Raw genomic sequence first — 16,321 nt, forward strand, 5'->3', positions numbered from 1 at the left:
GGGGGGTTGAAAGCCCCCCGGAATTTTTCTATTTTGCATGTGCATATATACATGCACACATACAAACGCATGCACAAACATACAAAAAGGATGGTCGAACCCCCCCCCCACGGAAAAATTTCTGACTACACTTCTGTTTAAAATTCATCATACATGCCACCCTCACCGCTTCTTGCGGCCAATTGGATCATCAAGCCACCAAGCTGACTAAGCCAAGCCGCATGAAAAGTCAACATGGCCACCTGAGCCGTCTCGGAGGTTCACTTCACAACATACAACACGAAAATGGTTCCACAGTTGTGACGTAACAGCGGGGTTCCCAAAGCATTGGATCCCATGGAAGCTATGCCAGGGCCGGCCGAAAACGACATAACAGCCAGGAAAATGCAGCACCCGGGAACGTGACAGCAGCGTTCTACTGTATACATGCACACACGCACAGACATGAAGGTTGATTGAACCCCCCTAAAAAAATTTTCTGGCTATGGCCCCCGCACTGGAGGAATGCCTGAAGAAACAAGAACGTTTCAACTGTATGGCTCGATTTATGCAGCAATCGAACACTTCATTGAGCACTCGGTCATGTGACCATCATGGCATCAGCGTTCGTCATGAGGCAAAGTTTCATCGCCACTTTCTCTTCATAAGTTGCACTGACCAATAAACTTGCCTAATGGGATCTTCGGCTGGCGGCACTCGTGGCGTTTTTTGCGCACAAGGCTACTTTTCACACAAGGCTACTTTTGCTGTCGGGATTTCACCGGAGAGCGAAAACGATGCAGAAACTTGCAACCTTCGTCGAGTTTGTGCAAAATATACGCAGCAAAAGCGCATGTAGAACAGGCGAGCACACGCTGGACGTACAGCATTTCGCAGGCGTTTCTAATCGTCTGGTTTTCCGTCGTTTGCGCTCTTCATCCCAGTAGAAATTTGCCGTTGCAAAGTGTCGTCTGCTGAATTTCGACTGCTGTGCGCGTCTCGGAGACGGCGCTGTTGTCGCAGATTCGAGATTTAGCGGCTCACACGTTCGTCTGGCCCATAGCGGGGCCTGAAACTCGGGCGGTGTTTGACGTAACTTCCCTTCCACCGTCACGGTGCCAGTGCGGCTCAGCCGAAGATCCCATAAGACAATGCGAAGGCGAAAGCCATCTTCTTTTTTTTCTCTGTTGAATTTATTGACCCTCCAACCCTTCCCCCCGTAAGCTTTCTGCACTTTTGATGAGGCCCACCCTTGACGAAGCGGTGGTGTCATGTGATGACGTCACAAATTTTGACGACCTGTGACATCATGATAACATCATAAGGTGACGTCGACATATGATGGGGATTCTTCACGCCACTCATGTTGATGCCGACCGTCACTTTTTGCGTTTGATGAGGCTTAGATCTAAGGCTTTCACCTTAAAAATGGGGCGCCGGTGCTAATGGCATCGGCGAAGTTCAGTGTGGTGCATTGTTTCTTTAGGCGGAACCGACGATAAAGCGCGTCTCATGAAAGATGCCGGTGTTATGATGGAGCGTTTGACAACTGCGTAAATCCGGCCTGCGTATCTTGGTTCTGTCTTTCTTGCTTTTGACTGACCCCAATGCCTCTCGCAGGAATCTTGCCCGCGAGGTAGCCGCCAAAGAACACGGCACGGGTAGCCCCACGTCGGTGCCCTCGTCACCTCTCAGGCAGCGGTACCTCCACCAGCACCTGGCACAGGTGGAGGTGCAGCTGAAACGCATGCGCAGTCTTCTACAGGTGAGAAGTATGGTGCCTACTTGCTCACTCTCAAGAATTGTTCGTGGAACTTACAAATTTGGTTTCACTTATGATTTTGAGAATGTCTCATCAAGTTGTACGATAAATAAATTCACACAAAGATGCTGCTTGTTAGTCTAGCCATTGTGAAAAAATGCCAGGTACTTGTTTAAAGCAAGATTAAGCTTAACCAAGAGTTGAAAGTGTAGCACCTTCTTTCTTCCCTCTCCTTCTTCTGTTTTCAAACTTTGCACCACTACAATATTTGTTTAGTAAACACCAACTTGCCCAGGAAGAAGTCATCCTGAAGTACATTACCCAGACAAGTGCTTGAAGCAGGCTAAAATTGGCTTCAGCAAAGGTATTGAAAATGGTACTTGGCTCTAAAGAAACTTGAATTAATTACTGGCCTTGTCAAAGTTTGGTGATTTATAACTCTACCAGCTTTTGACAGCGATAGTATCTGCCATGACAGAAAAGGGTACAATGTACAATGGTCTGACTGTGCCTCTCTTTGCTGTTCTATGCAAAGGTGCTATCGAGAGAGGAGATGGGCGGCACCGATCCTGTGATGTGCGTTCCCAACGGTGTGGCTGGCGGCGGTGGTGTCGGTCATCCGTGCTTGGCACCCATGGCAAACCCCGCCTGGCTCCAGAGCACTCCGGCCAACGGCGGGCGGGTGCCTTGCAAAAGCATGGATCGGTTCATGGAGATCCACAATGGTCTCAAAGGTACGGCAATACATTGGGGCCTTGCTTAAAATCTGCGTGAAGAGAAACGCCATCCGTGCTCTGTCGGCTTGCCTTTGTAAGGGAAGAGAAGTAAATTCTTTTGCTTTCAGCTGTTATTATTCGTGTTTTAGCTGTTTAGCTGTTTGCTGCATCTAACGTAATGGTAGCCCAGCCTATGTATGTATAAGCAGCCTCAGACTCAGTGTTTCTTCTGCACTGCAGTAATTCTGGAAAAGTGCATGTTTTGTACGTCAAGAAGCCTCGAAGGTGTGCTCCTCAAAAGTTCCTGCGACTGTCGCCAAGTATTGTGGAAAACGCTCCTTGATACCTTTGCTTTCTAAAGGCTCTGTTATACTCCGACGTCCGACGCGAGCGCCCGTGAAGACGTTGCGTTCCGTCACGCCGAGCTGGCGACGCTACGCCAGGCGCAAATTGGTCTCCTCTACAGTCGAGCCGGCTCCAACGTGCCGGTGCGATCGCATCTAGAGGAGCGCATGCGCAGTAAAGCGAAGAACGCCCGCGCCACCTGTCAGGAACCGACGAAACAGCCCGCGAAGCAGGTTCCTGTACATGCGAGTCTGGCGCGTCTGGCGCGAAATGCAGCAGGATCTATTCGGCGCCGAGCGACGCCCGAGCGCGCCAGCAGCCGTCGGCCGCGTCGACGGTCAGCGGACGCCGGACTATAGAGGGCTGTTTTCTGCTGACGTAACGTCGCCGTGACGCGCGCGCTCGCTCGTCGACGTTACGCTGGAGTATATCAGAGCCTTAACAAATGTGAAAATTTCAGAGTGCTAAATTTGGTGCAGGAATTTCGGAAAAGCCTTATTGTACTGATGAGGCCATAGCTTTGAGGGCATAACAGTGCAAAAAATGACAACATAAGGGTAGAAACACACACCACAAAGCACTAGCTATTTGAAGGATTTATTTTAAAGACAGACAGCTTTTAGTCGACGCTCTGTGGATCGTGTTTCTTCTCTTATGTCATTGTGGTCTTGTGCACTATTTTACCCTTTAAAGCCATGTTGAACTAACTAGCTCAGCATGCTACACTGCTGCAATCCAAGTGACTAGTTGAGCCGAGGCGTCGTTGTTGAGGCAAGATCTTGCATTAACAGCGGGCCCTGAGCCTTACGATAGCATTGTGTTTACGCTTCGTGTTTCAACAGCAATGGAGGCCCCCATAAACGCGCCCACCCCTCCGCCTCCACCACCGACGCCAAGTGTTGTCTGGGAGCTGCGCCGAGACGTGGCTGCAAGTTCATCCACACTTCCAGAACCGCCATCGCCCATTGCCTGCGCCCCTCCCTCGGAGATTGTCAGTGCCTGCGCAAACAAGGGTGCATTGGTGAGTCAGCGTTTTTAATATGGATGTGCGAGTAGTAAACTTTCATCTTGAATTGAATTCGAATCGAATGTTGGCCAGGAATATTGAATACCAAAGCATGCATGTGTGTGAAAGTGTGGATTGTTGGTGGAAGAGCTGCAATTCCAATCAGTGGTGGCACTCCTGATGGCGATCAGCAATGATTTGTTTGCAGGGTTCTGGTAGTTTATGCTAGAGCTTCTCTTTTTGGCTCTTTGGCATGTTCTTTTTTTTTTTCGATGGCTGCATGCTGCATACTGTTGTAGTTTATCATCGTGCTTCACCACCAGGAGTGCTGCTGCAAATTTTTAAAGCTTTCAGTGCTCCTTCACAGCGGCATTCAAGAGGGCTGCTGTTCCCCATGCCGAAAAATTAACTGTGCTAGCGGAACCAAGTTTGTGGACTTTCTGAACGGGTAACGCAGCAGTGGCAGCTGTAGCAGGACTCACTCTTGTGCAACAATGAGTACTCGTATTGCTTCTTGTTGCTTCTAAAATCGCTTGTAATAACTTCTCGAATTGGTGCGTGCTAAATGTTGCAAAACAGGAACATTTTAGGTACGCATGGCGTCCTTTGTGCAAATGATAGTGATCTCAGTGCAACAAAGTTCACGATATCACAAAGATTTTTGCTGCGAGCAAGCGTGGTTCAACTGTATCTATACTCACGATACTGAAGGTATGCACTTAGCTCTGCAAAAGTATGTGTAGATTTGTAAACATGCTACATGCAGTCTATGGTGGATATTTCAGACTTAGCTGAGAGAGTGAGAGGGGAATAATAAATGTCTTTATTTGAGAAGATAGCCCAGGAGAGGCACACGTAGTTCAGAATGCCTTGAGCTTGGGCAGCGTCCTAGACCCTCGTGACCCTTGCAGGATGCAAGGCAGCACACATGACATTCAAATGCAGCCTTCGCAGCTTCGCTTGAGTTGTCCCATGAATTCGGCATCATAAAGCAGTAAAGGGATGGAAATTTGACTTTGGCGTTTGCGTGACACCTGCAGGACTCTGCAAAGGAATGCACGTTTGGTGACCTGACGTCGCCAGTGCGGTCAACCTTTTTGGGTGACCCCAGCAGCACCACGGTGATGGGCAATGGCTGTCCCGCCGCACTGCCCGGGCTACCGCTCGACGGAGAGCTGGAGAGCATCCTGAGGCAACTGGACGACCTCCTGTCCGAACCCAAACAAGGTTGGCAAGCCCTTGACCTTGACACCGTCTGTGTCTTAGCTTGTCGGCAATAAGGCTGGCAAACTCTATAGCCATGGCCAGCCTTAGAATAGAATGCAGGGGCTAATACATTGCCGTCGAAAGAAAAGAGAGCTTGTGTCACACAGTCGCAAAATGCCAGATGCATCTGCAGAATGATTTTCAGGCATAGAAATTTGAAACGAGGCTCATGTGCTGTAGCTTATATGTCATAGTGATTGGTAGCACTGCCTAGAGTACAGCGGTAACTTGCATAGCAAGTAGAGGACAGCGGCAACGTGCATAGTACAAGCCCTCAGATACATTCCTTCAAGTACCTGAGTGAAGTGTTCGTGCAAGTGGCATACTACGACTAACAACTATTTTTAACTTATGATTACTGTGAGAAAAAAAAAATTTATGCACTGCACTCATAGATTGAAACATGACATCAGAACAATAAGTAGAACGATTGGTGTGCGTGATTGCTCGAGATTGCAAAGTGAAGTTGAAGTGAATTAGAGTAGTACAGTAGAACCCCGCTGATACGTTTTTGAAGGGACCGTAGGAAATAAACGTAAGAGACGGGAAACGTAAGAGCCGAAAAACAGGAAAAACGGCAAAATATTTAGTGGTACAGAATTTTATTTCAATTCTTACGAGCAGCACGAAAATTGGCGCGCTCAGCCGCGATCTAGTCGATGGATAGAAACGCGGAGCTTAGGACGGCCTCATCCACAGAAATGTAATCAACGTATGTGATTTCTTTAACACCAACAGCTGTAGGCATGAAAGAACTAAGCACACGCAATCACGACCGGCACGGCGAGTCCGACCACGAACCGCACGCACGACCATGCGAGCTCCAACCAGCTCGAACTCCTCCCGTTCTCCGACAAATAACGATGATGATGAGTCTACGCCAACGTGATGGCAGAAGTGAATGCCAATCTCGAAGGCCTTGCTTTCGCAAGCAACTACGTCATACACGCCATGTTTGTGCGATACAAATCTCAAAGGCTATGCTTTTGTCAATAGTAAATGCCAATCTCGAAGGCCTTGCTTTCGCGAGCAGTTACGTCATAGACGCCATCTTTGCCATTTGAATCTCGAAGGCCATGCTTTTGTTTGCACCAATTGAAAGATTCTGTTGCTTGCGCCTCTCATGCAGCTAATATTACGGTCAAACGAGGCCAAGCTGCATGAAAATGCACCATGGCCACTCTCTTTGGTAGTCACTCGGTCGGCTCCGAACGCACTTCGCGACGTATCATACGGGAACGGTCCGACAGTTACGACGTAACAGCGGGGTTCCCAATACATTGTATCCTATGGGAGCTATGCCGGGACCGGCGGAAAACGACGTACAGTAAAACCCCGTTAATTCGGACTTCACGGGACCAGAGAGAATGTCCGAATTAACCGAGGGTTCGAATTATCGCGAGTATGATCAAAACACTAGAAAAATGTTTCCGCCACCACCAGACTTTTATTTCTTAAAGAAGTCGGTGATCGCGGTTTGCTTCGCGGAGGCAACGTGCAAGGAAATCACAATTTTGCTAAGTTCCTGAAGGTGGCTGTCCGCGCACACTGTGCCGCAAAGCGGCGGTCTGGCTGACGCAGCCAGGCTTGAAATATTTCGGCCGTCATCCAAGCCTTTCTATTAAAGCGGTAGTCGACAGGCAGCTGCTTAATGTTCTTAAAACATCTTGGCTTCGCAGCCTTTCCGATCACCAGCAGCGGCAGCTACTCTGTGCCGGTCATGTTCGTAGCCAGAAGAACCGTCACCCGCTCTCTACTCCGTTTCCCGCCGACGCACGGGTCCCCCTTAAACACGATCGTCTTCTCAGGCAGAGCCTTAAAGAACAGCGCTGTCTCGTCAGTGTTGATACGTAGAAAGGCGTGCGGAAAGTCCGGAACGCCAGGCCTGCACAACGCTTCACCGCGCACGTTGCAGAACACCAAGGGTGCTATCGCGGAACGATGCCTTATGCCATATTCTATGCTATTCTTATCATCCACCACTCGTGGCTGGCTGATCGCGTTGATAACGCAGACGAACTACGTAGACGAACACTGTACGCGGACGGACCGTCGCCATGTTGCCTGTTGCTGATGACGGTAGCGATGCACTGCCTTTCATTGTGTATGTGCCTCCGAGATGCAAAGCTCGTTTTAAATCTCGGAGGCCATAATCCGATCTCGTTACCTCGTTTTAAATCTCGGAGGCCATGATCCGATCTCGAAGTTGTTAGATGCGCCGTCGATTTCGGCTGCGAATCCGAATTATATCCGAACCGCGGCCGTGGCGGTATCCGCTGCTGCTTGCCCGTCTCGACCCGACCTCGGTCGGGAGTTCGAATTAACCGAAGCGCGGTCGAATCTGTCCGAATTAATGAGAGTTCTCAGCCATAGAACAATGCACATTTTGGACGGGACCAGACGCCGCGTCCGAATTAACCGAAATTCCGAATTAACGGGGGTCGAATTAACGAGATTTTACTGTAACAGCCGGGAAAACGCAGCAGTGAGGAACGTAACAGCGGGGTTCTACTGTAGTTGGGTGCAACTTGTAAGTGCTAAAGTATGTTGCGTTTCAGAATTTGCCATATTTAGCCATACCATATAAACCCATATAACACTCTTTTTAATTTTAAAAAAATGTAATGGTAGTGCAGGTAATATGCACACTTAGTCTTGATGTGTGACCTCGCAGCGGTGCTGACTTCCCCTGTACAGGTAGTTTCACGGCATAGCGGCCTTGCGCGGCAGTGAAATTGCCCTTTAGGTGGGTTACATGCGATAAAATAGGTCTATTCATTTGTTTCCAATACTTCGAAATTTCGGATATCTTAAATTCGTGTCAAAGGAAATTCGAATGCTGTAATATTCGTTAAAATATTCAAAGCGCTCGAATATTCGCACAGGCCTAATAAGTATGAAGCCGTGTGACTTCCTAACGCCCTGAACTCTGTTTCTGTGACAAAATTGAATGTTAATGTAGCAACATAATTGGAAGATACAGAATAAAGGTTTAGAAATGTTCAGTAGGATAAGGAAAGAAAAAGAAGAATCGTAGAAGAATCGTAGAAGCACCCGTAGGGGTGACTTCAACCACACTACAGCAATTTTAAGATTCTAAAATTTCTTAAACCTGCTTTGTGAAACTCCACAACAGAACAAATTTTTGTCTTTCATCACTCAGAGAAGGTCATTGCACATGTTTTGTATTTTTGTGCTGATGCCTTCATAAATGTAATTGGATGCATCACAAAAATTTAAAACGTGCAGACCTGCTGTCAGTTATTTCTATCAGCTATCAACGTTTTGTGTAGATTCAGGATGCCCAAACAACTGGTCCATATGTTTACTGAGCTCAAAGTTTCTTGCACATATTGATGTGCTGTGATTCGTTAACGCCGGTTGTTTGAAGCAAGCGACGCTAATTGCTTGAGCGAGGTCACTCACTGTCAAGCAAGTGCTCAGTGTTTGAAAATGTGTTACTTGAAGGGCTCATTTGTACTTGTAGTAATTTCTCAGAAGCAGTTTGCGTCTTTTTTTTTTTACCCTTGCCCTTTTCTCTATAGCCGAACGCTGATCTGGGTCTCGTTTAAACAATGACTAATATGCAAATCTTGGTTCATCGTAAGTAAACAACGGTGCTTGGGGCGTGTGTCTGTGCTTGTTTTGCTGAATATTGTAGCCTTATTCTAGTGTCTAGAGCATGCTGTACGAGTTGGTAGTGTACTAACGTGGTTTGGAATGAAACGTCGTCGTATTACCTGGATTGCATGGTTGGGAGATTATTTAGTTGTCTAAACTTTGCTGAGACTCAAACACAATTTTTTTTTTTTAATTTGTAAAACTTGAAAATGCATACTTAGTGCTCGGAATGAAGATTAGAGCTCTTTTATAAGATAGTAGTTATAGACAAAGCACGCCATACATGAAGGGCACGGTTTTCCAGTCTCTGTCTAACACGATATCGCATGTGCATGAATTTACTCTTTACCAGCCAGTTTTTTTTTTCTGTTGTCACGTCAATGCCTTTGGCAAATTTATAGCTGCAACTAAGGCAAGCATGAGTCTTACCGGCCTTATTAAGTGAGTTCATTGACTTTGGGGCAGTTAGAAAGAAGCATGAACTGCTCAGCATGACAGCTTGGGTTTCATTGCACGACCAACATAGAAACAGTGGTGGCTCTACTCTTTTGTCGCTCTGCTTTTTTAAGATTACTATGTACTTTCTAAATGCATGGCATGGGTATGTAAAATCTTCCTTTTTTATCACTCTCTGTTGTATCTTTATTTATTTTTTCTTTTGGTCAGAATATGCGCAATGTTTTCTGAATGGAAAGCAATCTTCTCCTTTTCCTCTTTTCATCTTTGTCCCTTTCTCTATCTAGATAGTAGGCCACATTATTGAAATTATATTGTCTGTTTTGATAAGCCATCATTATGTAACTTGTGGAAAGGCTGTGGCTGGAAAGGTAAAGCGAAGTTAGCAAATTGCATTAGTCTGATTTCTTAAACTTTTTAATTTTATTCTTCCACTGGACCTAAAGGCAACAAAAGGCACATACTTGCAAATACAGCCATAAATGTGTGCTTCTTTGGCTTGCTTCAACCACTGCTAACTTAGCAATGAGTGAGGGCAATTGGTAACCAGAGGCAATTATTTTTAACAGTCCTATGAAGTTCAACACACAAAGAAGACATACGGAAAAGCGTGTGTTTTTATATTTACTATATAATATAAATTTTGAAATACAGTAATCAAGAACGGAAAAGTGAAATTAAAAGATGAGTACATAACGCATTTTGACACGAAGCACATAACTTCCAAACTTCCACACTCGGCGTACGAAATGTCCTTAGAATTTCACTGTTTTCCAGTCAAAACGCTTTCTGGCTCAGGCTCCTGCCCTGTTGGAGTGGCTGTAGTTTTTTATTTGTTTTATGAAATGCTGCAAATGGTCTTTAACTTTTAAATGCAAATAGCATCTCTATGGCTAGCATCGTGGATAATCGACCTTTCTATGTGACATCGCTCGCAAAACCGAGTAAATGCAGATAAAGATGTTTTGGCGGGGAGATTCGAACTCTGGGTCTCTAGGTGCTGAACACCAATGTCCTAACCACTAGGCCACAGGCGTGTGCCTCATTCAGGCGGAATAGAACGCCATTTAGAATGTCCCGTTTGCAAGCACATACGTTGAGGCACTTGCCGCGTTTTCCCACGGATGGAGTGTCGTGGAGTCATCATTATGCTGTTCGCATTGACAGTAATATTACGATACTACAATTGACTCTAGTCAACTCCTCCTTTTTTGTTGTTGTTCTCGTTGTGGTTGCCTTCTAAAATTTTTCGTGGCATTCCTGGGAGTAACATCATTGCTTAGAATAGCAGACAGCTGAGCTAGTTGGTAAGTATTCATTCTAAAAAAACAGGGCGTGCAAACACGGACACAAGAAAGAAGTCACGACACCACAAGTGGTGTTTGTGGTGTCGTGACTTCTTTCTTGTGTCCGTGCTTCCACGCCCTTTCTCTTTAGATTGAATAACACCAGTGCTTCGTGCTCAAAAACGCTAGTTGGGCGAATTGGCTTAGCATCATGAATACACTTCAAAAGAAAAGTTCGAAAGGTGAGGACAAGACGGACATGACTGAAGTTGGAAGTTTAGTTGGTCCTCGCCTCTCACCCTCGTCTTCTACGCACATTCTCGCTTCTTGCTCATTTAGGGGCCCCTCGAGGTCAGAATGTCTGTTTCAGTACCTACGTGTGTTAATTGCAGGTTACAATTCTGTGGTGGTGAAGAATCACGTCATGGAGACCGTCAATCAGGTTCAGCAAGTCATGGACCGAATGAAACAGACCTGCTGAAAAGGCAATTCCCACCAACGTTTTTCGCAGGACCAGCGGATTTTCTGTAGCTTCCCATTTTTTAAGTTACTTTTTTTTTCTCCAAAGTTTTTGTATGTACAGTTCTAACGTTTTTGAACGTATATGAGAAAAAGTGTGCACTGTAATGTATTTCACGCTGATTCAGCCTGTAAAGTGAGCCGTGCGCAACGATACTGTAAAATGGTGTACATTGCAGCTTTCATATACTGATACCACTTGCAATGGTAACCATTTATATTGGTGGACTTTTGTCTGCTGAATCGTGTAGTTGGGATGTTTCTGAAAACAAATCCCTAGTACTGTAATGTGCAGTCCAGTGTTATAATGAACCATTTCTCTTGTTTGTTATCATTTTAACCGGACTGCACGTTAAGATGTTAATGAAACGTTGGGCACTACTAACTAAATGTAAAAGGCTTCTGTATTTTTGTTGAAGTCTCTGCTCTCTGATGGAACTGAGAAACGCGAGATCCGGTGCAAAACCTATAACTGTTCCTTTTGTAAAGGGTCAGGAGTTTACTTACCAATTGTGAAATCACCATGCCGAGTTGCTGTGCTGTGTGCGGCATGAAGCAAGTACTGTAAGGGTTTCAATTTCATCTGTACCCACTGATTGTCGCGTTGTAATTGTTCAGCTCACCATATTCAGCTTTATGTCAGCAGTACAGATCCAGATTGAAGTGAGTGTTAGTTCCAGCATACATCGCCAATCAAAAGAGTGCTTCGTTACAGTGAATTGTTATATATAACTTTTTATTGTTGAGCTCATTTTGCTTATACCTTGAAATGCATATTTATCTGTAATCGAAGCTTCTAGGCATCCGGTTTCGTGATGAATACTTGGTGTGACAAGCGCATTTTTCCATGACTTTAGACAGTACTTTGTTATGACACAGTTCAGCGGGCCTTGTGCATATGCCAGGAGGCAACGACATTCCTTCCACTCACTGCCGCTTGTGGAGTGTGTGTAACGTGTCAGCAGACGAGGGGAGTTGCATGCTATGTACTAACTGTCCAAGGCTGCCATGCTTTTGCTGAGCTTTTGCCATTTTTTTTTTAATCTCTTAAAACTCATAAGCCCACCGGAACATAGCTCCTTGAAGGAGCATAGCTGATTGTGGAAATGTGTGGAACGCTGCGTTTCGAGTAATGAGACATTGCGCTTAACTGTGTTGAAAGGGTGCAGAAAACACCAATTCAAGCTTTCAAACTTGCCTCTGCCTTTTGTGCATTTCGGTCGTGCATGAATTCGCTTATCACTGTGCGAGTATACGTGTGAGGCGCATTTAACGGAACCTACGACTTGATTGACATGCGCCTTCCTAACCTGATACTTCCCGACGTTGCTGGTTGGAAACTAGCGTCAATCCTTAATTAAATTCTTTGACACTGTGTCCATAGGCACAGCAACCTCACTTCAGTGGGAGCGAAATGTAAAGGAATGCCCGTGTACTTAGATTTAAGTGCACGTTAAAGAACCCCAGGTGGCCAAAACTAACTTGGATTCAACCGTTACAGTTGACCTCATAATCATATCGTGGTTTTGGCACATGAAACACCTGTGTTTGCTGTTACTGTGTCTATATAGGCAAAAAAAAAAACAATTTTGTCTGTCATTTTCGTACAGCCATGAAGGGGATTTGTGAAGTATTTTTTTTCGGCAGTGGGGGGTTATATTACAACTCGGTGTTTGTCGTTCGGGACAAGTGGTAATCTGTGTGCAGCTAAAGGCAAATTCTGTGTATTTGCTGTATTTTGTGTTTCATATCTGTCGTGCCACATCTCCTATGACAGTAGCCGTTTCGTGAGGGGTTAATGTAATATTGCTGTCATGAAGTGTAAAAACAAATATGAACTTGCCGTTGTTCCTAGCGAATTTTCTGAAGTGCCAACGTGTGGGTGTCGTATGTAGCGATCGAAGTCCGCTGCGCAGTGATGGAGTGACTGCATCTGTCTGTTCTGTTTCAGTGTTTGTTTTTAGGGGTGTCACTGGTGCCTTTGAAATGCAAGTGAGCTCTCATTTTGTGGGCAGCTGAATTTTGTTCCTGTTTAACTTATCACGATTCCCACAAGCATCAATTTTCGTACGAGCTCTCCAAGAATGACGCCGTGTACTTTTTGCCTGTTTTGATGATGGAAATTTGATCACGGCGAATTGTGTTGGGGAGTAGCTGGCAATGAGGCCAGCTTGTCGCAGTGCAAGAATTCACCGCGCAGAGAATTGCTGACAATCGCTTGTCACTTGCCTCCTTGTTGCATTTGCTGTTACGCTTTTGTCTGCGTGATACATAACGCTCATTGTCCAGCTCGAAACCATGCTTTTGCTGCAACAGGTGGCAACAAGTGTTCTATGCGGTAAAGCGTTGCGGGTCCACTTTTTTTGTTGTTGGCCACAGTAAATGTGGCTCTCAAATGTTGGGCAGTTTTTTTTACTTTTGCCAGTACAAGAAACGTTTATGCTGGCATTTTCACGTCTCGCACATTTACAAACCATTTTGTTTAGTGAATTGTTATATTCATTTCTATTTAGTGCAGTCACACAGTACCTGCAATGATCTTCACACCTGTTTCATCATTTAGTGGATACAGTATCCGTTAAGGAATTGTTTTTTTGTTATATGTAGATAGTGCAACATTACCATCAAAAGCGGCATAGCTGCCTTGTACGAGTGCATTATATTAACAGCCTTTTAATGGGAGTCCCGACACATTTTTGTCGGCCTCTGTTGTCTTTACAGCGCCCACGTTTAGCGGGTTAGCAAGTATTTACATTTGTCATCTTGCCTCTTTATGAAGAGTGTCAGAACTTTTGGAGCCTAATCAAAATCATTGAACGCGAGTGTCGTGCCTTATATGTAACTCTTGTAACATTGTGTCAAATATCTAAAGTGCGCAGCTTCCCTACTGTCATTAACTATGGAGGGGAATGAACTATTGTGCGCTGCATTTCATGTAGTTTGGCAATGCTTTCCACGAGGTGCAACTTCCAGTGTACTGCTGCTAGTTATGTACAGTACAGTCCGCTAGCAATGAAGCCGATGTGTCGTGACAGACACTCCTGCTTTGCCAAGAGGTAGGAATGGCTTGCATGTACACATTCAGCCTACATTTGTGCATTAAAAATAGCCTGCGTGCCTTGATGGGCTTATTCCAGCTTTAGTTGGTAGCCATATCCTGAGTGCTTCCATTAAACCATGGTCTACATATTTCCTTCTTCATTAGGAAGCACACTGGATAAGTTAGGCTGTAGAAATTCGTATATTTGAAAAATTTTTACAGCTGAGTGCTATTAGTCATTGTTTTTCTTGTGGACATCGTGCCTTTCGCTACTTTTAAGCTGTGACAAGCATTCCACTTCGAAAGGGTGCATTAGCGTGAAACACCGAAATTTTGCATTGGTAGATTACTGTGGTGAAACTTAACATGCACTTCGTTTTTGTGTGCATTGGTGACAAAAGGTTGATCATTGGCAGAGTGTGTTAACGCCGCACATCGCGTTACTGTATCCATTACTGCAATACTAACGACAACAACATGACAATGAGGGGACATAGCTAATTTCACGATACTTGTCCATGCTAGAGCTTTTTTCTGTTGTGGGGAAAGCTCGGAAGAGATTTCGAGGTCGCCAAACTAAGCTAACAACTAGGTGTAAGCAACAGATGTTGCCAAAATCTGTGATGTCATAAGTAACTGGCACAAGAATTTCAACGTGTTACCACTAGTATTTTTAATATCCGTAACTTTTGCGGTAACTTTTTCAGTAAAACTAACTAATATTGGAACAGCAGCTCGACTGGAAACATCATTCACTGATATAATGTTCCATTTTTGTTAGCATCTTCTGCTGCACACTTGCACTTTTGTTTGTCTCTCAACCGAAGTGCCTTTGGCAGATTGCTATTTTTCTGGAATGTTTAAATCTTTCCTACAACTTAGGTAACTAACGGGCTTGTGTCAGGCCATTCATGGTGCAAGCGGTTTTTTTTCTTATCCGACTGTCGAAGAATGCTTATGTATAAAATCCAAAACAAAAAAGTTCTCAAAGAGACCAAGGGGTTTTAATGCTTCCTAGCCACCTCTTCTCATAACGTTACAGATCTCAAATGGGTTCGACCTTAGTCCAAATTAGAGTACTTTTGAAGAAATTTTTGAGGTCAAGGTGTGATTCTTTGTAAAAGGTATTCTGAGGTCAACCTTTTAACGTGATTCTGCGAAACCTTGTGTAATGTTCTCAAACTATTATAAATCTATCAGCTCAACCTGTCGGCCATATTTAATTCTGTCAGAGTTACGCAGACGTAACTGTAGCTCAAAGCATCATCATCTTTAGTTCATGCAGCGTCCAGCGTTATCTCCTCACTGGAGCAGCATGGATAGCATCGGTGCGCTTGACAGCTGCACCGTGCAAAAACAGCATTGACAGGCTTTCCTCTGGCGCTCTCACGAATATCGGCTTTCACTGTTTCTACCAAATAATGCGTGTCATGGGGATTTGTACACCCAAATATGAAATATTTTTATATGGTCCTAGAAGATCTCTATTGCCATCTCTTTGCCATAGGCTTACTGAGAAACTTGTTAGATGATGCCAACAGGTTTTTAGATGCTAATGTGCTAACAGTTTGGAACACGCTAGAAATGCGCGGCAAAACATGCTGAGGTTGTTCGGCCATGTTTGTAATCCATAAGTTTGTTTAGAAAGTGCCGACCGGAGACCTACGAAAAGCACCTAACGCTTAGTGCATGCGTGTTTTTTATGTGTATTTTTGTCCATGTCTCATTTGTGCTTTCTAAACGAACTTATGTAGGTTAGAGCTGTGCGAATAGCAAAATTTTAGGTGCGAAGCGAATTCGAATATTGAAGTGTGAGTGCGAATCGAATCGAATATTTTTCGAATATTTCTCGAATATTTCCAGAATACTTTTCGAATACTTTGAAGCGAAATTGCAGAAAAAAAAGTTAAGGAGGATTCTTAAGCATATTTTTATGAGATAGCAACATGAAAGTGTTTCTTTTCGCTAGGTTGATGAAGCACTGGCGGGGTGGTGTTTCATAGTTGTCTTATCAAGAATGAGGCAATGTAGAGGCCGAATTCTATTTATGTGCATGATTTGGTGCAACCAAAGTGTTGCCGACAACACTTTACACGGGATTGGCAAAGATGCCATTTCCTCAGCCTCTCCTCCTCTTTCAACTTCTGTGGAAGCCCAACTGATGTGGCGGACAAGGGTCTGTTCCCTTCAAGTCCGGGGTTCCAAATCTGCCTCGTAGACGTCGATATATAAGAACATCTGAAGTTTTGGATGCTAAAAAGCTTCGGCTTCCGATTTTTCGGACTTCCTGCCTAAATTTCAGGTACAAAACAGCATTAATTGAGC

The 16,321-nt window shown here is 44.8% G+C and overlaps 1 protein-coding gene across 4 annotated transcripts in view; it reads left to right on the forward strand.

Annotated features, from left to right (window-relative positions):
• Positions 1-16,321, forward strand: part of LOC119404842 (dystrophin) — a 38,679-nt gene that overhangs the window by 18,747 nt on the left and 3,611 nt on the right. For 3 of the 4 annotated variants that reach the window (XM_037671521.2, XM_037671519.2, XM_037671520.2), the window contains exons 14-18: positions 1,600-1,744; positions 2,277-2,475; positions 3,645-3,823; positions 4,849-5,035; positions 10,830-15,750. In XM_037671521.2, the coding sequence (XP_037527449.1) occupies positions 1,600-1,744; positions 2,277-2,475; positions 3,645-3,823; positions 4,849-5,035; positions 10,830-10,918 (799 nt within the window). In that variant the 3' untranslated portion in view covers positions 10,919-15,750. Of the gene's footprint in view, positions 1-1,599; positions 1,745-2,276; positions 2,476-3,644; positions 3,824-4,848; positions 5,036-8,619; positions 8,678-10,829; positions 15,751-16,321 lie in introns of all 4 variants that reach the window. The other variant, XM_037671522.2, reaches the window with a different exon arrangement.

Source organism: Rhipicephalus sanguineus, chromosome 9 (genome assembly GCF_013339695.2).
Source record: "Rhipicephalus sanguineus isolate Rsan-2018 chromosome 9, BIME_Rsan_1.4, whole genome shotgun sequence".
Classification (NCBI taxonomy): Eukaryota; Metazoa; Arthropoda; class Arachnida; order Ixodida; family Ixodidae; genus Rhipicephalus; species Rhipicephalus sanguineus.